General features: G+C 40.7%; 1 protein-coding gene across 4 annotated transcripts; it reads left to right on the forward strand.

The window, feature by feature from the left end:
- The first annotated feature begins 1,849 nt into the window (after nt 1–1,849).
- On the forward strand, nt 1,850–11,443 carry LOC106600428 (GATA-binding factor 6-B-like). Of its 4 annotated transcripts, none has more exons than XM_014191769.2 (7): nt 1,850–1,921; nt 2,782–3,744; nt 5,009–5,175; nt 5,853–5,978; nt 6,269–6,356; nt 6,461–6,549; nt 8,497–11,443. In XM_014191769.2, exons 2-7 carry the CDS (start codon nt 2,838–2,840, stop codon nt 8,665–8,667), a joined length of 1,548 nt encoding a protein of 515 aa, XP_014047244.1. In that variant the 5' UTR covers nt 1,850–1,921; nt 2,782–2,837; the 3' UTR covers nt 8,668–11,443. The 4 variants fall into 4 exon arrangements, with proteins under 4 accessions (XP_014047244.1, XP_014047246.1, XP_014047247.1 ...); XM_014191771.2 differs by having other exon boundaries at nt 1,850–1,917; XM_014191770.2 differs by lacking the exon at nt 1,850–1,921 and adding an exon at nt 2,000–2,494.
- Nucleotides 11,444–22,027: the final 10,584 nt, after the last annotated feature.

A 22,027-nucleotide genomic window follows, 5' to 3' on the forward strand; every position in this document is an offset into this window, starting at 1 on the left:
TGCCCCTGCCTGAGCCTGTCCGTCCCTGGATAGTGTGAAGATAGAGGCTGAGACTGACTGGCGTCCTGACACTTTACGGGTGGGGATTCGTCACAGGTAGGCTAACTATCTGAGAGACACACTTCATGGCATCACAGCGAAAACACCTCATTCGTTAAGTCGCATTGGAACAGACAGTAAAATGATGTATTCTCGCACCTCCCTGACAACTGCCCCCCCCCCCAATGTCCAGCCGAGACAGTAGCGCCTGTTTACTCCATGTTCCACCGTGCATTTGATAGGCTATGTTCTGTCTTTTTCGCTTTGCTCTCAACGATTTATCAAAATAGCCTAGGCGATAGCTGTTAGTGCTATCCCTTTTACGCACGAGGACACGTCCAATCCATGGCGCGTTAAACCAATAGTCATAGTTCGGATATCTATTTTAGAAGTATGCCGTTGCTTACACCTCTAAGAGAACGTTTATAAAATGCTACCTAGGTTTACCCTTTACAAAGCAACGAAAAGTGAAAGGAATGCAAAGACCAAATTAAAAGAAGAATGGCCATTGTTTGAGCCCATTTTACAAGAGGAGTCAAACAGAGGATAGATCGTGTTGCAATGGCTCGTGTCTCTCCTCTATCTTTCAGTGCAACGAAATGGTGACCTATAATTTACCCTGAAACGCGTATCGCCTAACAGTGTTATCCAGACAAAATGTAAACAGAAAGAAATACCATTTCAGTTCTTCCCAGGTTGACTAACGACGGACCGATTTGTTAACGTCTGGAAGGAGTGCAGAAGACTAGTAAATGAATGGTTTAATTGACATCTCGTCACTTTTGATAATTTCACTAAGCCAATGTATATTCCAACTGAAGTATTCATCGCCAGTTCAATGTAAATCCTCTCTGCAACAACAGATACGTGCTGAGAGTTTGTGCTTCCGAGGCTGACCCCATTTAATCACAATTTAAGGGCTCACTTAAATAAACTAACTGTGAATGGTCTGCCCTAACACAACGCCGAAATTGAGAATAAACAAACAAATAAACAAATAAAAAGGCGATTTTAAAATAGCTGTTCTCAGCGAGGTTTGTATTTTACGGCCTTTTACTTTCTAATTATAATTATTGTATCATTCAATGTTAGTTATTTTAAGTATGGTGCAATTGATAGGCTATTAAATATTTCACTTTGTAAATTGAAAAGTTTTTCAATTGAATATTGTTTTTTTAACTCTGTATTCGATGCCATCAGTTTTGTCGATAGTTCTGTAACATCTTACATTATTTCAATGTATTGCTTGCTAGAACTTGTAAACACATTCTGAAGAATGTTAGCCTAGGGACTACTTAACTTGTTTGTCTATAATGACTGGCCTACTATAATTTGTGAGCCTCTGATAGGTTAATGTTCATCATGATAGTCGTGGTTTGTACATCTAACTAATTTGTACGCAATATCCTTTTAAACCAGGATTGGTGTCAATTATGAAACATCCCCATTTTTGCTCTAAAATAAAACGCAGTTATTATTATTATTTATTTGAATATCTTAACTACTTTGTGAGTAAACCAATGTGCACTGCCAAAACAAGCTTTTCTCTGTATATTTATCTGATATATGAATTTCGATTTTATTTCAACAACAAAAAGTCAATAGCCTACTGTGAAACGTCAAATTGATTGCATGTCATTTTAGACAGGATCAAGTCTCTTAAAGGCTAGCACCCTCAACCAGTTGATATGTTTGTTAAACTGAAATCCAATCAGAGAACGCCCTCAGATTCCAACTGCAGCCTCGAGAAGCGCCTCCTCTCTAAAAACCTCGTCACGCGCGCAGTAGGCTAACGCTTTCATTCCTATCTTCCCAGAGACCAGCTACGACCCGCACACTATAGGAAACTTCAACGAAGCGACCGATGGCACAGAACGAGTAGGTGTGTGGTGAATAATCCTTCCTCTCCTCTTTTGTCTTCTATGTTTCAGTCCAGTCTTGGTGAAACATCTGGTTTCAGTGATCGTGCTCCTGGGTGCCAGTTGCGCAGAACCTAAATCATTTGGGGTATTGGTTTGTCACCCTTACCCTGCCTCTTGGGTCTTATCTGTTACGCGTCTTATCAAGCGGTTATCGCTTTGCTCCAAAGATATATTGCATTTTGTTCCTATCTGTAACGGTGTGTGGTTTTTTTGTTATAATGAAGAGGCTATCTCGAGAGGGGAGGACAGGGTTTTGACACGGATGGATTCAACTCCTCCGGTCAGAGCGCGCGGTGTGCTTACATTTCTAATGGATTAATATCTTAGGCGGTATTGCCAAACATGTCTTAACTATTAGTCTATAACCATCATATAGTTTTAATAGTGAGGATCGAGTAGTGTGTGCTAAGTAACCTAGCCTTTCGCCTATCATTTTATGTCATGTACTCAAAATTACGCGAATACGTTTCAAAATGAAACCAAGCCCCACGTCAAGGGCTATGTTGGGTTTGTATTACGCAGTTTCCCAGAGGGTAAGCTATGGAATTGATATGATATTGTTATCATGGGGGATTACATGTTTCTTGCAAATTAATAGTATCGCTTGAAAGTTAATTCAAATGTAACTCTTTGGACCAAATCTTTGGGAAGAATATTTGAGATTGTAATAAGATTTGATTACCTCATCTCATAGATCCTTTATGATACCAGAAATAGTTACATGACGCCCAAGGACCTGATTTAAGTTAACAATTTACAATATGATAGACCCTTTTAGCCTACTTGATCTTGATAATAACATATTCTCTCTCATTCCCAGGGCAGACAACACCCTCACGATTTTCTAGCCCTACGGTGTATGGAAAGTGATCCTGGATGGACCTGGGCGAAAACAGCTGGTCCATGGTCAAGCAAGAAGTGTCCAGCAGCCCAGGGTCACCGGCTGAACAGAGCTACTTACACGGCGGTCAGGACAGGAGGGAGAGTCACGGCCACGCGCACGACTCGGAGGGACTCAGGTCACCGCCGACAACGGATCAACTTAACTTAGTGGGACACCGGCGCGACGAGGGGCCAGGTAGACCATCTCTACACTCCTACGTTCACTTCGGACACGGACACCATAACAACAACACTGCCCTGCCCACCACAGAGGACATCACGCTGTTCACGGATTTAGACCAGGGCAACAAACTAATCATCTCTAGCGGAGCGCACCCGCACCACAAGGGGGGCCTTATCGTCGACCCCAGCGACATGTATCAAACACTAGCCATCGCGGCGGCCCACCAGAGCCAGGCGGGGTACGACTCGCCCTCTGGGGGCTATATGCACTCCAACCCCAACTCTCCAGTGTATGTACCGAGCTCCCGGGTGGGACCCATGATATCCAGCCTCCCTTATTTGCAAGCCAGCGGGTCGGCACAGCCCAGTCATGCGGTCACAAGCCATTCAGTCTGGTCGCAGTCTACTCCGGAGAGTCCCTCCTACAGCACCGGGAGTCCTCATACCGCCAACCGTTTCCATTACCCTCCAAGCCCGCCAATGAACAACGTAGCGTCCAGGGATAACGGCTACAGTAACCCGCTGAATGTGGGCAGTCGAGACCAGTACGGTCTCCCGCGGCCCCTCGGTGGATCCTACGCCAGTCCCTACTCCCCGTATGTTGGACCGCAGCTATCCCAGTTGTCCTCGCCTTGGCCGGGAGGACCGTTCGATAACACCATGTTGCACACTTTGCAAAGCAGAGGTGCGCCCTTGACGATTCGAGGACCCAATGGAGGTAGGCTTACTATTCCCAAAAGTATCGAAGAAAGCTGATTAATTGAGTGAGAACTTTAGTGCTGATATGACATCTATCGGATAGCTGTTTAACGCATGGTAATAATAATAAAAATAACCATTCAAAAATGTATAAGCAACAAGGACATGTGTGAAACAATGTGATGATAATTTCCGATTACAAGTGTTTAGGTCTGATGGCCCCAATAAATTCTAATTCAATTTGGTTAAGGAAATTATCGGAGGTAAAATACATGTTTTATAGTAATGGTAAGACATGGTAAATAGGTTCCATTTTAGAATAGCAAGTTAATTAGGCTATATATTTTATTTATTTATCTGGCAAGTCAGTTAAGAACAAATTCGTATTTACAATGACGGCCTACCCCGGCCAAACCCGGATGACGCTGGGCCAATTTTGCGCCGCCCTATGGGACTCCCAATGAAGGCCGGTTGTGATACAGCCTGGATTCAAACCAGGGTGTTTGTAGTGTCGCCTCTTACACTGAAATGCAGTGTACCGAACCGCTGCGCCATTCGGGAGCCCTACACTCTTAGAAAAAAGGTTCTGGATAGAATCAAAAAGGGTTCTATACTTGCTTCATATATGGCAACCCTAAAGGTTGTTGGAACCCCAATTTTGGTTCAATGAAGAACCCCTGGGGTTCTGATGGGGTTCTGATCAAAGAACCCTACGAAATGGTTCTATATAGAACCTTTAGGGGTGCCATAAATGAAGCAAGCAATATAACCCTTTTTGGTTCTATCTGAAACCTTTTTTCTAAGAGTATATGCTATATATTAGTTACATAGGCTATTATCAATGCATTTGTTGCATGAATTAAAGTTTAGGCCTATCCCTGATATCAAATGTTTTATAACGACTTCAAAGCCTATCATATTTTTATTGGTGTAACTAAAATAAATACATTGTTGATTACACCCTCTGACTGCACATATAAAACTAGTATGGAAACATTATGAGTTTCTTAAAGTAACTTAATGCATTAGACATAGATAAAATAGCTAAAGTACAGTCAAAAGTGCCGTCTCCTTGTGTATTGAATGTATAATCTTAATTTGCTATCACATATGCCTAGAATATACCTCATTTTGAAAATAATGGTGAATCATTAAAAAACTTAACATATTTGAAGACAGGTGCTCAATTAAGCCTAAGAAAAATCATGGCTCTTTTAATGCGCAAGCACCTCTCTGAAGTGTCATGTAAGTGATTGGTGTATTGCCCTATCTGTTTCCCGCAGATATTCTCGACGACCTGGGAGAGAGCAGGGAATGCGTCAACTGCGGCTCCATCTCAACGCCGCTTTGGAGACGCGATGGCACGGGCCACTTTCTCTGCAACGCCTGCGGCCTGTACAGCAAAATGAATGGACTCAGCCGGCCATTAATTAAACCACAGAAGCGGATGGTAAGCAGAACACGCTCAGGGGACTAGTTAACCACTCAATTTCCTGTCTATATATTTAAAGCAATGGCTTAAGGTTATCACCTCAGATCTCAATACTCCTTATGGTGATTTTTTTGGACAAACAATTCGCTTAAACGGTAGAGCATTTTATTGCACCCTCAGTTTAGCCAGCGTTCATATATTAACAAGGTCATTCTGGCTGTCATATAGGTAATTTAGTCAGGGTCAACAAGTGGACAGAGGCTACGTGAGGGAAAAAATACTTTTCAGACCCACATTCTCCTGGCGCCATTACGCAGTTATTACGCACACTAACAAAAGACTGATGCCTTTTTTCCACAAACTGCCTGACAATGAAATTCCTGGTAATAAGCTGAACGTAACTGCCAGTTAAATGGATGACATGAATTGGACCAATATTATTGTTCGGAAATTAGTGCAGATAACAGAAAGAGAGTCATAAGTCATAAGAGAGGAGAATCCATGCCCTTCATATCCAACGATGAATTAAAGTGCTTGGATCACAGCCAAAGATTCCATTAGTCAGGTAGCCTAACCGCGGGCTCAGACATCTCTCCATTTCACGTTTACAGCACGCGCTCACCTTTGCTTAATCGTAGCTTCATATCTTTATGTTCCAGTGTGTTTATCGTTGTTTACATATTGCCTTTTCCCAGTCATCATCCCGGCGAATTGGCCTCTCCTGCGCCAACTGTCAGACGAGCACAACCACCTTGTGGCGCAGAAACGCAGAAGGAGAACCGGTCTGCAACGCATGTGGGCTCTACACAAAATTACATGGAGTAAGACACAATCTTTGTATTATGTCACAAGTTACCCCTTTTTTTATATAACTTCGTGTTTGACAAATGCAGAGAATATTGTAACTGACACGTGCCTAATTACCGTGTGTAATTATTTCGATGACTATGGAGAACAATATTAAATGGGATCAGTGTATTCAGTGTGCCTAATAAATTATATTTATTATTAATAAAGTTGATATTTAAAGGACAATTTACACGTTTTCCTACATTGACAAAACGTGTAGCCAAAAAAACATGACAGACTAATGTAGTCGTTATTTTTGCAGGTACCTCGGCCGCTCGCCATGAAGAAAGAGGGAATTCAGACGAGGAAAAGAAAACCTAAAACTTTGAACAAAACCAAGGGATCCTCTGGTAAGCAGACCCCCCTCTCTCTCTCTCTGTTGTATAATTGAAATACTTCACTTTTATGGTTCTCTTTATATATATATATACTTTTTAAAATCATTTTACCACAGGAAATAGTAATTCCGTCGCCATGACTCCGACGTCGACGTCTTCTTCCAACTCTGAAGACTGCTCGAAGAACAGCTCTCCCAACACGCAGGTGCCAGGGTTAATATGAACGATCCATCTTTTGATATAGCGTATTCAAAAAGAAAACCAATATTCAGGTGTGGGATAGGCCGCGTATGTTATAAAAACGGACTCAAGGTCGTTTGCTATTGAAATTCTACTGTTGTTCCCTCCTCGGATATGTCTTGTGTAACAAATTATGCACGGCTGAATTCTTCCCACACATTTCAGTTAGCGTCAAATATAAGTCCACGGTTTTGGTAGGATAGACCCACTTTTACTTTAAAAAAATATATATATATATATCTAAAATGTGATTCTATCGTTTTATTTATTGCACTAATTGGTATTCTTTTGAATGACTACTGTTGACAAATGAAGGAGCAGGCAGGCTAATAATACACTTTCATCTTATATGTTCGTGATACCAGTAATATTGGCCTGATAATACTGGATTCAAAAGTATTGAGTCACACGGTATGTGGGATGTAGCTTACTGTATCTGGTGTCTTCAGAGGTATTTAAAGGCTGTCTCCAATGGGTTCTGGGAAGTGGTCTGCATTTTTCAGAGATGATGCTCTTCTGGAATTGTGTCCTGAAACTTAGTCTCTGATTTGTTCCAAATGAAACAATATTATAGGGCTATTTAAAGTACATTTTATTAATGACATTTGTCTGTTCCTATCATTTGATAAATGGGCCGGTTTGCTATAATAACGTGGAGATTCAATGCATATAGGCCTATACACTGAGTGTACAAAACAGTATGAACACCTGTTCTTTCCATGACAGACTGACCAGGTGAATCCAGGGGAAAGCTATGATCCCTTATTGATGTCACTTCAATCAGTGTAGATGAAGGGGAGGAGACAGTTTAAAGAATGATTTTTAAGCCTTGAGACAATTGAGACATGGATTGTGTATGTGTGCCATTCAGAGGGTGAATGGGCAGACAAAAGATTTAAGTGCCTTTGAATGGGGTATGGTAGTAGGTGCCGGGTGCACCGGTTTGTATCACGAACTGCAATTTTGCTTGGTTTTTCCACTTTCAACAGTTTCCCGTGTGTATCAAGAATGGTCCACCACCCATTGAGACTGTTCTGAGGGCAAAACTCAAGATTAGGAAGATGTTCTTAATGTTTTGTACACTCAGTGTATATCAATTTTAGCAGTTACAAATGAAGATTTATCATTGATCGGCTTCTGGAAGCCCTGGCTGTGACTATGGAAAACCCATGGATAATTGTAGGGTCGTTCCACCGATTCAGTGCTTTTTAAGAAATGTAACTTGGTCCAAAAAAGTTTGATTTCGCCTGATTTTCACATTCTGTCATTATGAGCACATGTTCAACTTAATAAAAAATACATGTTCTCATCTCAAGATTTTATATAAACACATACTATGGTGAGTGCCAATTAAGTGGCAAATAAAGTAACAGGGTTGACCATAAGATGGTTGACGATTTCATCTTAAATCAGCCTTAAATCCCCTTTGTGACAGTAGGAATGGAAGCTTGTTGTGTGCAACAGGGAGCGGCAATTGAATTCAAGCTTAAGAAAGTAAATAAAACGCGCTAAAACGTTTCTAGCCTGTCTATCTATGGTTAAGAGGGTTGTGGTATGCTCCAACCGATCAGTTTTCTACCACAAAACACCAGAAAATTGCCAAAAATAGTAAAACCAGTTCACCGGCTTTTACACTATTGACTATTAGATGTTCAATGTTTCTTATTTAAATGTTTTAAGAATAGTTTCACCATATTAAAAACGAGTGTTCAGTTCACGTAACAGGGTTCATGCAATTTATTGAATTATACATGTGGTCTATATTTAAGGGCACTTCATGTAATATACCAGGCTTTTAAAATTCAATATTGGTGCACAATTTCTAGTAAAAATATCAAAGGGCACTTATTTTGTGGAAAGACCCAGTCATTTCTTTTGAATCTGTGACTAACATTTCTCTGTCTTATTCCAGGTCCAGTCCTCTGTCCTGAGTGGCCCAGCGGATGGCTCAGGCTCTGATGGCTCTGCCGTCGTGAAGTACCCAGGCCAGGATAGTCTCTACACCAGCGTGGGCCTCACCCAGTCTCCAGACATAGCCGGCTCCGTCAGGGGAGAGTCCTGGTGCCCCATGGCTCTTGCCTGAGTCACGAGCTGGGGGTGGAACCCACCACACTATCCTCTCTCGCTCTCTCTCTCTCTCTCTCTCTCTGGATGTCCTGCTGCTGCATGGTGGAAATATTCTGTGCCTTGATGGTTCTGGGTCTGATTCCTACTTCCCAGCTAACAACAGTTGGACAGAGACAGCCCCCCCCCCCCACGCTCATGCAAGTTTGAAACGTCTGGAATATTTGGGATTGATTTCCAGAATTATATGAGAAAACCTTAGTGCCTTAACAGAAAGGGAATTATGTGAGAGGAGGCCTGTTGATGCATTCTTGTTACTCTGCAGTTCGGATGCGTTCCGGACCGACCTGCTGTTTTCTCTCCCCTCTCCTCTCCTCTCTTCCTCTCCCTCCTCTCTCCCTCTCTCCTCCTCTCTCCCTCTCTCTCTCTCCCTCTCTCTCTCCCTCCCTCTCTCTCTCCCTCTCTCCCTCTCTCTCCTCTCTCCCTCTCTCTCCTCTCTTCCTCTCCCTCTCTCTCCTCCTCTCTCCCTCTCTCTCTCCCTCTCTCCCTCTCTTTCCCTCTCTCTCCTCTCTCTCTCTCTCTCTCTCTCTCTCTCTCTCTCTCTCTCTCTCTCTCTCTCTCTCTCTCAGCTATGGAGGTGGATAAAATGTCTGAAATGAAGAAACCTGTACATAATGTTATGGATTCCCCCACTCAAGACAAAAGTGGTTAATTGGATATTAGTGCTTGAGAAAAGCTCAACCATGCATACAGAGGACATTTTGATAATCATTTTTTTTTTGCAACTGGAATCAAGCTATCAAGTTACCAAGACAACCTTCCTGAATCAAGAGAAACTATTTATTAATCTTCCATTGTTGAAAATATGACTATGATTGTTAAATAAAGATATGGATATAGAGTAGATCTGAAACAAACAAAAAAAATGTTATATCTTTGTTTTTTTAATATACTTTTGTATTTCGTTCTCTCTTGGTGAGTGAGTAGTTGTTAACAGTGATCGTAAATCTGCACGTTTTTCCCACTGATAGCTCTTACTGTATCTGACTGAAACTCTTGGTTTTAAAACAGGGTATCAAGGACTGCAATATCCTATGTCGGTCAGTTTTTGTTTTTAATTATTAACTCAATTCGCAAATAATGAAATCCTACAGATTAAATAAAAAATACTGTTCACTTTATGGTACTATTTTTTTAAGAAATTGGTAGAAGTGTTTTTTTTCTTTTCGGCGAGGATAAAAAAAAGAGAGAACATGTCCGCAAAATCTTTGACACATGTACAACAGCTAGCTAAATACTGTTTGAATGAATGGCACCCGCAATTGTTTTATAGATGCATATTTTTGTTACAATACAAAACTGCAAAAGAAGACTGCTGCAATATTATCTGGCTACAACAAAGACTACCTAACTGGTAGAAACAGTATACATTTACTGACGCATACATGCATTTGATGTTCATATAAAATTTGACAAAAATCAAATGAAAAGGCTAAATGAGGTCAACATAAAATAATGTAATATTGCTAATATTGCTAATTCCGCAAACAGATGCGGAATTGCTAAATTGCCCCTAGTAAGTTTTTGGTTGATAAAAGGGTAATGGTTGTTCCTACAACCAACTCTAGACTGTCATAAAACAAAATTAGTCAACGAGTAAAATGTTACACATTTACACATGCTGATGAAACTGTAGCTTCAATTGAGAATAATCTTAAAAGACTGATTTATGCCAAGAGTTATGTTTCAGTGACGTGAAGAAAATTCATATGTAGGTAGAAAACAACCTTTCACTGGTTTAAAGACATAATGACCTTATATGACAAATCACTGTTGATTTTGGTTTGACTCAACACGCAACAAAAAAGTGGAATACAAATGTGCCCTTGTATTTTTACTCAAAATATGTCTAAAGCTGAAAAAAGTTGAAAAAAAAAGTAGAAATATGTCTTTCCCATTCAATACACAGATCATACTATATGTCTCCCTCTCCTCCAGCAGGGGTGTGAATGGCGCCTCGCTCAGCAGAACTCTCAGTGGATCCATTTTAGGGCCAGACAAATTCCTCTAGCTCTCTGGGGAATGTCAATTTCGGCGGAATGAATCTGAAGGTCATTGTGAAACTGCCGTTTTAAAGTGCATTTCAGTTTCACCATCAGGGTCGTTCAGCTGAAACAGGGCCTGCTAATAGTTTTTTTCTGGACTTATTTATTTTTTGAAATATCATGTTTATTAATAACATTGTTTTCCTATTTTTTTGTTTGGATATTTGTATTTCTTTGGTTGGTTGTTTTATTCTTGATACAGTTTTAAATGATATTATTTCAATATTTGAAATAAATTGTTCTGTTGATATGTGAATTTTGGAATAATTGCCCATCTTTGAAGGAAATCTACACGTTGTTGTTGTGTCATTGTATCACAGTGTTTTTGTGGTATGTGCCAGAGTTTGCAGCAAGAGTTTTAGCTCCATCTAGCCATTTGCTGTGAAGGTACATATAACCATTTTGAAATTGTAATATTAAATAACCCCATCATATTTGAATAATATTTATACATTTGTTGTTATATTGGCATTAAAAAAAATTGGCAGTGGTATTCCTCACTTAAATTCTTTCACCTCATGATTCAGGGAGGTTCGATAAAAGCTAGTAGTCTACCGGTATTCCGGAATATAAATCGCCTTAGCCTACTTTCCATTTTTTTTTAAATTGAACTTGTATGAAGATTTCCACTATATTACTTCATGCCGGAATAATAAACCAAACGTTATCAAAACGTTTATTAAAACTGTGTTTTACAGTTTGTACATTTTTAAGATGGTACCTTCAAGAGAAATATGTCATGAGAAGATTTTGGAAAGGCAGCAGCAATGGATCCCTGAGGGTTTTGAATTTCCAGACAGTGTTGGTCTAGTTGTTTTCTCATTCTGTATTAAAGTTAGCCTTTCCTCTTACACACAACAACAATTGTTTCTTTACACCATGATATGCAATCACTACAATGGTTTTTATCAGTGTTTTCAGTGTGTGTTAAATCAAGTGTATTGTGCCTGTCACAGTGTGAAATATATTTAAGTGAACATAGCTTGTAAATTATACCATAGGCAGACACAGACATTTTAGAGATGGCTAGATTTATGCCTGAGCTTTAGGTTATCTGGCTGCAATTTGACATATTGATGTTGGAGAGTTTATTGAGTGTCAGTGTAGCTATGTTCAAGACTGCACTGCACATCAGCCAGATACATAATTTAGAGATAAAGGTTATTTAAATGTTATTTCACTTTTATTTAAGAAAATGGCAATTGTTTTGTACTACCTGTCCCCTTGCATGATACTAGTTTTGAGCAGACCAGTGTAGAAAAACGTTATTATAATCCATTATTTTGATAATGTCACCAGTTCAATATCTTCAACAACATGTATTTTTTAGTTTTGGATCTTTTGTATTTTATTCGTCTATAGCACATGCCCAAGGAGTTGGCAAGCGTCTGCAGGCTTAATTTCCTTCCAGTCTTTGTCTGAGGTGTTGCAGTTATGCATCATCCATATTAAAGGTCCAAAGCAGCTTGAATTTATGTCAATATCAAATCATTTCTGGGTAACAATTAAATACCCTAGTAGGATTGTTTTTAATTTAAATTGTCAACAAGAAACAAACATAGCTTCTTATAATAGAGCAATTTCTCAAGGAAATGTTTTACTAGGACTGTCATGTGGTAGTCTGAGTGGGAGTTGTCTTTCTTATTGGTCTTTTAACTAATTGGCAGGCCAAAACTCCATCCGACCAAAACAGGCTGATATTTCAGCCGGTCTTTTCAAACAGCTTTTATCATCATTTTCACAATTTCACAGTATTATTCCAACCTTATTCCAATTATTCCAAAACACAGGTAAATCACATTTTTGACTGCAATGGGCCTTTAACAGAAATTACCTCACACAAACTTTAAATAGGCTCTGCTGCAACCGAGACAAATTACAAACTTTTCTTTAGATATGTAAATCAAATGTAGTGTGAAACCTAAAATAAGAACAAATATTTATAGGTCTGTTAATTTATGAAGTGGTCCTAGGCTAGTAATGTCTTCCAGGTGCACTTTGCAGCTGTCCCCATGGATGAAAGTTTTTTTGGTTCCAGGTAGAACTATTTGGGGTTCCATGTGGAAAGGGTTCTACCTAGAAGCAGAAGGGTTCTACTTGGAACCAAAAGGGGTTATTCAAAGGGTTCTCCTATGGGGACAGCCGAAGAACCCTTTTTGGTTAGAGATAGCACCTTTTTTTCTAAGAGGATCCACAACACATTACATCACTGAGGTCCTCCTCCCATTTGTTACTCTGAATTCATGTGCTTAAGGTTGGGGGTCATGCGCATGACAACAGTCACTCTATGTTATTTCACCATAAATTATCTGTAGCTGTGAAGATCAGCAGTAAGAACTGACAAGTGACACAAACCAAAGCCTCAAACCTATTTTAGGAGTTTGGTGAATGGTGCAATAGGCTGATGTATTTGTCACTGAGCAGCGTAACAGAGTCTTATCTGTGTTGAATGTGCTATTCTAAATTGGCAGAGACAGAAAGAGAGAGAGGGAGAGAGAGAGAGAATTAGAGTGAAAGAGCAAGTGAGCGAGAGAGAGAGAGAGAAAGACAGAGAGAGCGAGAGAGCGATACACAGCAACTGACGCCTAAGGCTGCTTTATTTAGACAGTGAGTAAGAGAGTCCGTGTCACCCCCGAGGGCAGCGCTACTGAGTTGAAAGTCCTCTGGCGGGAAGACTGGAGCCAAGGTAAACAGTTAGCAGCACAGCACAGCATGAGGACAGAGAGACTGCAAGCCTGGGTAACATTCATTAGGGCACACCGTACTCGCTTAGAAAAAGGGGTATCAAAAGGGTTCTTCGGCTGCCGCATAGGAGAACCCTTTTTGGTTCCAGGTAGAACTGTTTTGGGTTCCATGTAGAACTCTCTGTGGAAAGGGTTCTACATGGATCTCAAAATGGTTCTACCTGGAACCAAAAAAGGGTTCTTCAAAGAGTTCTCCTATGGGGACAGCCGAAGAGCCCTTTTAGGTTCTAGATAGCACCTTTTTCTCTAATAGTGTAGCAAACTATTTTTCAATGGAAAACAAAAACGAGTGGTTCTTTTTGGACAAATACAGGGAATTTGTCCTTGTCCCTGTCTTAGTCTGTTTTCTTCCATTGGGTCCTAATCAGTGGAGGCTCCTCAGAGGAGGAAGGGGAGGACCACCCTCCTCAGTGAATTTCATAAAAATTAAAATGTAAAAATATTTTTAAAAGGTTATCCTTTTAGATAAAACTATACTAAATATAATCACATCACCGAATAATTGATTAAAACACACTATTTTGCAAAGAAGGTCTACCGTAGCCTTAACAGCACTCTGTAGGGTAGCACCATGGTGTACCTGGAGGACAGCTAGCTTCTGTCCTCCTCTGGGTACATTGACTTTAATACAAAACCTTGGAGGCTCACGGTTCTCACCCCCTTCCATAGACTTACACAGTAATTATGACAACTTCTGGAGGACGTCCTCCAGCCTATCAGAGATTTTGTAGCATGAACTGACATGTTGTCCACCCAATCAAAGGATCAGAGAATTAATCTGGTACTGAAAGCATAAGCTACAGCTAGCTAGCACTGCAGTGCATGAAATGTGGTGAGTAGTTGACTCAAAGAGATAGAAAGACAGTAGTTTAACAGTTTCGAACAAATACATTTCTTCCAAAATTAAGGAGAAGCAAGAGAGAAATAGAGCAAGCGATAAAGATTGTCATTTTTTTTCTCACGTACTTAGCTAGCTAGTTTAGCCTACTGAAACACCCTGCTCAAACAGAGCGATGCTATGTTTGCTAGCTGGCTATGACTTTCCAACACAACACTGGAACTCTTCCAAGTCAAGGTAAGCTTTTGGTATTACTAATTTATTGCTACCGGGGCCCGCTAGTGTAACTGCTTACTGACTAACGTTACTGCATGATTGTAGCTGGGTTTACAAACGCGTTAGTTCTATTAGTTATGCTGACTATGACTTTACTTCAGCTAATATGGTGACAATGATGTAGGCGGTTTGCCTTGGAAAGTTTTTTTTGCCTGGTCACATACAGCTGAATTGTTGTGCATTGAAGTCCACAAGCGAAGGGAAGATGACTAATACAACGTGGCTGTTATGAGAGTAGACGGAAGCAAACACAACAAAATGGGGATAAACATACCTGAATTGTCCAATAGAAACTTTCACTTGCAACTGTTGGACTAATGATTACATCAGCAAAACGCAGGCAAGAGTGTGCAAGGCGGTATTGAACGTCACTGTCTGTCACCTCAAATTTGTCTCTGGACCTGTGTGTACCTACGTTGTAAACTTTCATTCATAGGCTAGGTTGTAGCAACCTCATGATGGGTATAGGGAAAATTTGAGTATCATGTAGTAGCCTAAACCTATCGCTGTTACATTGAGCTGGGTAAATGAAATATGAATGAAGGACATCCAATATGCTGTCATAGAAATAAGACCATGCTCATGAGAAAAAAAAATCGGCCTCCCTCATCTTAAACGGCACTGACCGCCACTGGTCCTAATGAATATGTTATGACCCCAGCCAGGTCCCAGGCCCTGGGGCTGTTTGGGCAGGAATGGGTAGGACCAGTACAGCAGAGTGACTCCCCCAGGAGTTGCCCGTTGATTTTTCCACAGAGAGGCTTTTCAAAGGGGAGCTCCCTCTGTTTGGCTCTGCCCTGGCTGGCCCTGTCTGCCTCCGGAAGCGATGGGATCTCTGACTCAGCCCTTTTGGGTTTCCTCGACAGACACACAGAGAGAGAGAGAGAGAGAGAGGGCATATTTAAAAAGATTAAAAACACGTACTCTTTAAGACCGCCGACTCATGTTTCTTGGAGGATTTGAATGGCAAAATACGATGGAAAGATCATTTCAATACATCAGGAGAAATCACTGAATATTTATTCTAAGGCCTTTATCATATACTTTTTTTGAGAGATATACTGTAGCTATGGGTGGGAGTGTGAGAGTGAAAATGAGTTTTGTGAAGCTCTGTAGTTGACCATAACCGTTGACAATGACAGTAGAAGCATGAATAATAGAACAAGGGAAGACGCCAGCAGCGACCTTAGCTAGCCTGATAGTGTTGTCTTTTTTCAGTCTTTTTCATTCGTTCTGTGACTGTGAGGAATGTGAGGAAGTTGTAGGAAGGCGAAGCCAGTCTTTATGGGAGGAGATGCACTCTGAAGCTGAGATTGCAGGAAGGGCAAGAGAACAAACCCTTTTTGCCTGCAGAGAGGAAGAGTGAGGATCAGTCAAAACTGACAACCCATGAACCCTGGATGGAATGATAGGTGGAAGTGATCCTGGATGGAATGATAGGTGGAAGTGACCCTGGATGGAATGATAGGTGGGAGTGACCCTGGATGGAATGATAGGTGGGAGTGACCCTGGATGGAATGATAGGTGGAAGTGATCCTGGATGGAATGATAGGTGGAAGTGATCCTGGATGGATTGATAGGTGGAAGTGATCCTGGATGGAATGATAGGTGGAAGTGATCCTGGATGGAATGATAGGTGGAAGTGACCCTGGATGGTATGATAGGTGGAAGTGACCCTGGATGGAATGATAGGTGGAAGTGATCCTGGATGGAATGATAGGTGGAAGTGATCCTGGATGGAATGATAGGTGGAAGTGACTCTGAGACTGACAGTAGTTTAAAGGTCCAATGCAGCCGTTTTTATTTCAGTATGAAATCATTTCTGGATAACAATTAAGTTACCAAGAAGGTTGGCTTGGAATTCCCTCCAAGCCAACCTTATACTACAGGTCCTGGTGTCCCTGGAGGAGTTCAAAGGACAAATTGATGGACAGGTTGTTGAGACATGTAGATGTTTCTAGTTGGCAGCCGATGTCACTAGTTTGTGTTGCCTTATGAAAGGAGCATGTTGTTTTACTTCACACACACACACATGCCTGCCTGCACACACACACACACACACACACACACACACACACACACACACACACACACACACACACACACACACACACACACACACACACACACACACACACATCCACTGTTTGTTTGCTGTTATATTTGTGCTGTTGCCAGTGTCTTCTGTCTGTGTTGTCAGGCATCCTTTTCAAACAGCTCTAAAACTAAAACGTTATCATTTTCACCATGTCACGGTATTATTCCAACCTCATAGTGTGGAAATATATATAAAACACAGGAAAATCACAATTTTGACTGCACTGGGCCTGTAACAGGATGAGTGAACATACTTATTGAGGGACCGCACCTAAAACTAAACTTTTCTCTTTTTGAAAATGGCCTATCGATACGAGTCAGAAAAATGTATTCTAGTGTCAAAATTGACTACTAAGTGTAAATAGGATAATTTTGGTCATAAAGTAAGTCTGGTCCAAATCCAATACTTGCGAGATGATAGGGAAAAAAAAGGTATGTCATGGAATGAAGGGTACTGTAACAGTTTTCCTTGGGTTGGGTTCATTTCAATCCTGCCCACAGCTGGCAGCATGCAAGTAATCATCAATTCGGAGCGCGGCTGCATGACCCTATCATAATGGTCAATTTGGTTTTACACTCGATATCACTGTGTAGCTAGTTAGGGACCGTCAGTAAATTACACAATTTACATTTACATTTAAGTCATTTAGCAGACGCTCTTATCCAGAGCGACTTACAGTAGTGAATGCATACATTTCATAAATTTTTTTCTGCGTACTGGTCCCCCGTGGGAATTGAACCCACAACCCTGGCGTTGCAAACACCATGCTCTACCAACTGAGCCACACGGGACAATGCATGGGACAATATTTTAAAATGTCAATAGCTCCAAATTTGAATAACTTAAACCTCACACCACCTACAGTGAATTCGGAAAGTTTTCAGACCACTTGACTTTTTCCACATTTTGTTACGTTACAGCCTTATTCTAAAATGGATTTAAATGTTTTTTTCCCCCCTCATCAATCTACACAATACCCCATAATGACAAAGCAAAAACAGGTTTCTATACATTTTTGTGAATTTATTACAAATAAAAAAAGGAAAAGTCACATATAAATAAGTATTCAGACCCTTTAATCAGTACTTTGTTGATGCACCTTTGGCAGCGATTACAGCCTTGAGTGTTCTTGGGTATGACGCTACAAGCTTTGGCACACCTGTATTTGGGGAGTTTCTCCAATTCTTCTCTGCAGATCCTCTCAAGTTCTGTCAGGTTGGATGGGGAGCATCACTGCACATCTATTTTTGGGTATCTCCAGAGATGTTCGTTCAGGTTCAAGTCCGGGCTCTGGCTGGGCCACTCAAGGCATTCAGTGACTTGTCCCGAAGCCAGTCCTGCTTTGTTTTGGCTGTGTGCTTAGGTTCGTTGTCGTGTTGGAAGGTGAACCTTCGCCCCAGTCTGAGGTCCCAAGCACAATGGAGCAGGTTTTCATCAAGGATCTCTCTGTACTTTGCTCTGTTCATCTTTCCCTCGATCCTGACTAGTCTCCTAGTCCTTGCTGCTGAAAAACATCCCCACAGCATGATGCTGCCACCACCATGCTTCAACGTAGGGATGGTGCCAGGTTTCCTCCACGCTTGATGCTTGGCATTCAGGCCAAAGAGTTCAAACTTGGTTTCATCAGACCAGAGATTCTTGTTTCTCATGGTCTGAGTCCTTTAGGTGCCATTTGGCAAACTCCAAGTGGGCTGTCATGTGCCTTTTACTGAGGAGTGGCTTCCGTCTGGCCACTCTACCATAAAAGCCTGATTGGTTGAGTGCTGCAGAGATGGTTGTCCTTCTGGAAGGTTCTCCCATCGCCACAGAGGAACTCCAGATCTCTGTCAGAGTGATCATCGGGTTCTTGGCCACCTCCCTGACCAAGGGCCTTCTCACCCGATTGCTGTTTGGCTGGTCGGCCAGCTCTAGAAAGAGTATTGGCCGTTCTAAACTTCTTCCATTTAAGAAGGATGGAGGCCACTGTGTTCTTGGGGATCTTCATTGCTGCAGAAATGTTTTGGTATCTCTGCCTCGACACAATCCTGCCTCGGAGCTTTACGGACAATTCCTTCAACCTCATTGCTTGATTTTTGCTCTGACATGGACTGTCAACTGTGGGACCTTACATAGACAGGTGTGTGCCTTTCCAAATCATGTCCAATCAATTGAATTTACCACAGGTGGACTCCAATCAAGTTGTAGAAACATCTCAAAGATGACCAATGGAAACAGGATGCACCTGAGCTCAATTTCGAGTCTCATAGCAAAGGGTATGAATAAGGTATCTGTTTTTTATTTTGTATAAATTTGCAACATTTTCTAAAAACAGTTTTCACCTTGTAATTATGGGGTATTTTGTGTAGATTGTTGAGAATAAGGCTGTAACTTAACAAAATGTGGAAAAAGTCAAGGGGTCTGAATACTTTCCGAATGCACTGTAGAAATTCACATACAAATAGTTAAAGCATTTAATGAGCTTGTGACAGTTGTGCAACATGAAAATATTTTCCCATTTACATTATGTAATTTATTGATGGTCCCTAACTAGCCCCAGAGAAAGGCTATCCAATGTCAAAACAACTTTGCCACGGTTGCACACCAGCTGGCACAAGCTAATTGGCTAAATAATTTGGCTAGCAATAGCTAGCCTAGGGGACTTCAAGACACAAGACCTGGTTAGACAAGTTCAAGTTATCTAGAAGGGTGAGTTACTGTAACTGTGTACTGTTTTGGCAGAGTGAATGTACAAACGCTTGCCACGTGGAAACATATATACACAAAAGACAACCACATTAAAATTCACCCCCAAAAGTTCATCTGATAATACTTGTGGAATATAAAAATACTTGCTTGATATATGTTTTCTAGTTTGTTGAACTTTGCAAATGCAACTTATTTCTATGTGAAAACTGAAAAGGTCTATTCATTCCTTTTCAGCAGACACTCTTATCCATAGAAACTTACAGTAGTGAGTGCGTACATATTCCTGCTGGCACCCTCTGGGAATCGAACACACAACCATAGCATTGCAGGCGGCATGCTCTACCAACTGAGCCACATCATCACAAACCACTTGATGTCTCAATGTACTCAATTACTGTATTGGTCATTGTTTTTCTTCATGGTGATGGAAAGTCTACAGGTACAAACCTAGATGACAAAACTATGTACAATACAGTGATGTACATTTACATTAAGTGGTTTGTAAGGATGGTAAATTAATATTGCACAAAAAGTGATAGTTTTCCATGTTATTTTATCAAGAAAAATATTGAATTTGATGTGGATGTGTCTTTGCCCATAACTTTGCACCTTTTGATGTAAATGTTTGAGGACAGGGTTTTGTTGTTTCTGGATTCCACTAGAATGACAATTCCAGAGAAACGGACAGAACAAACACTCTTACAATTCCAACTTTTGAATCTGTTCTTAATTATGCAACTACCTTTTTTTGCCAAGATGACGCAACAGACGTCTATATCGGTCCGCTAATACTATTAAAGGCCCAGTGCACTACTTTCGTGAAAAAATATTTACAAAATAAAATAACTCAATATTTTTTATAAAATATTTTCTCAGTTGTTATATCATAAACAAAAGGTCCTTTGCTGATGTAACATTCTGAAGGTTATACCATAACACCTAAATATAACATGCTTTATTAATATCTGCTACAGTAGGTGCAGTACAGTAGATTAGAAGGTGTTTCTTTTCTATCCTGTGCTGCAAAAAGCAGGTAAAAGGCTTGTTCTGTTTGAGGAACATAACAATAAGATGTAAAGATTAACTCGTCACTCCTACGCCAGCTGGGAACATATCGGTCATGCTTACCAACTGTTTGTTCAACTCCAACCCCTTTGTTCTCTCACCTGGCATTCCACAGTTGACCACGGCAGGTTACTGGGAAGGGGACTTTACTTTCTGGACACAACACACCGCATGCGGTAGACTGACTTCATTGTGCGTGATATAGCTTTCCTAACTACTTCTAATGAACATGACGTAAAATGGTCAAATGTCGAGTAGCCATGGGCAGATTAGGAACCTGCCGTTATTTAATTTGCATGTAAAGGTATGTCCTGCCACCAGACGTTTGGCCAACTGACTCTTTATCATTTTTGAATGTGATTTTTTTAAACATATTCAATGAAATAAACACAGAAGCACAGAGAAATACATATGTATTTCTGTGTGCTTCTGTGTTTATTTTATTGAATATGTTTTATATATACAGTATATATACAGTTTACATACACTTAGGTTGGAGTCATTAAAACTTGTTTTTCAACCACTCCACAAATGTCTTGTTAGCAAACTATAGTTTTGGCAAGTCGGTTAGGACATCTACTTTGTGCATGACACAAGTCATTTTTCCAACAATTGTTTACAGACAGATTATTTCACTTATAATTCACTGTATCACAATTCCAGTGGGTCAGAAGTTTACATACACTAAGTTGACTGTGCCTTTAAACAGCTTGGAATATTCCAGAAAATGATGTTATGGCTTTAGAAGCTTCTGATAGGCTAACTGACATAATTTGAGTCAATTGGAGGTGTACCTGTGGATGTATTTCAAGGCCTACCTTCAAACTCAGTGCTTCTTTGCTTGACATCATGGGGAAATCAAAAGAAATCAGCCATGACCTCAGAAAAATAATTGTAGACCTCCACAAGTCTGGTTCATCCTTGGGAGCAATTTCCAAATACCTGAAGGTACCACGTTCATCTGTACAAACAATAGTACGCAAGAATAAACACCATGGGACCACGCAGCCGTCATACCGCTCAGGAAGGAGACGCATTCTGTCTCCTAGAGTTGAACATACTTTGGTGCAAAAAGTGAAAATCAATCCCAGAACAACAGCAAAGGACCTTGTGAAGATGCTGGAGGAAACAGGTACAAAAGTATCTATATCCACATTAAAACGAGTCCTATTTTGACATAACCTGAAAGGCCGCTCAGCAAGGAAGAAGCCACTGCTCCAAAACTGCCATAAAAAAGCCAGACTACGGTTTGCAACTGCACGTGAGGACAAAGATCGTACTTTTTTGAGAAATGTCCTCTGGTCTGATGAAACAAAAATAGAACTGTTTGGCCATAATGACCATTGTTATGTTTGGAGGAAAAAGGGGGAGGTTTGAAATCCCGAAGAACACCATCCCAACCGTGAAGCACGGGGGTGGCAGCATCATGTTGTGGAGGTGCTTTGCTGCAGGAGGGACTGGTGCACTTCACAAAATAGATGGCATCATGAGGCAGGAAAATTATGTGGATATATTGAAGCAACATTTGAAGACATCCGTCAGGAAGTTAAAGCTTGGTCGCAAATGGG

This window comes from Salmo salar, chromosome ssa03, assembly GCF_905237065.1.
Source record: "Salmo salar chromosome ssa03, Ssal_v3.1, whole genome shotgun sequence".
NCBI classification, from domain to species: Eukaryota; Metazoa; Chordata; class Actinopteri; order Salmoniformes; family Salmonidae; genus Salmo; species Salmo salar.

Coding starts and splice junctions, on each gene's coding strand:
- LOC106600428 (XM_014191769.2), top strand. CDS start 2,838: ATGGACCTGGGCGAAAACAGCTGGTCCATGGTCAAGCAAGAAGTGTCC. Junction 3,745..5,008: donor GATTCGAGGACCCAATGGAG/GTAGGCTTACTA, acceptor TGTTTCCCGCAG/ATATTCTCGACGACCTGGGA. Junction 5,176..5,852: donor TTAAACCACAGAAGCGGATG/GTAAGCAGAACA, acceptor GCCTTTTCCCAG/TCATCATCCCGGCGAATTGG.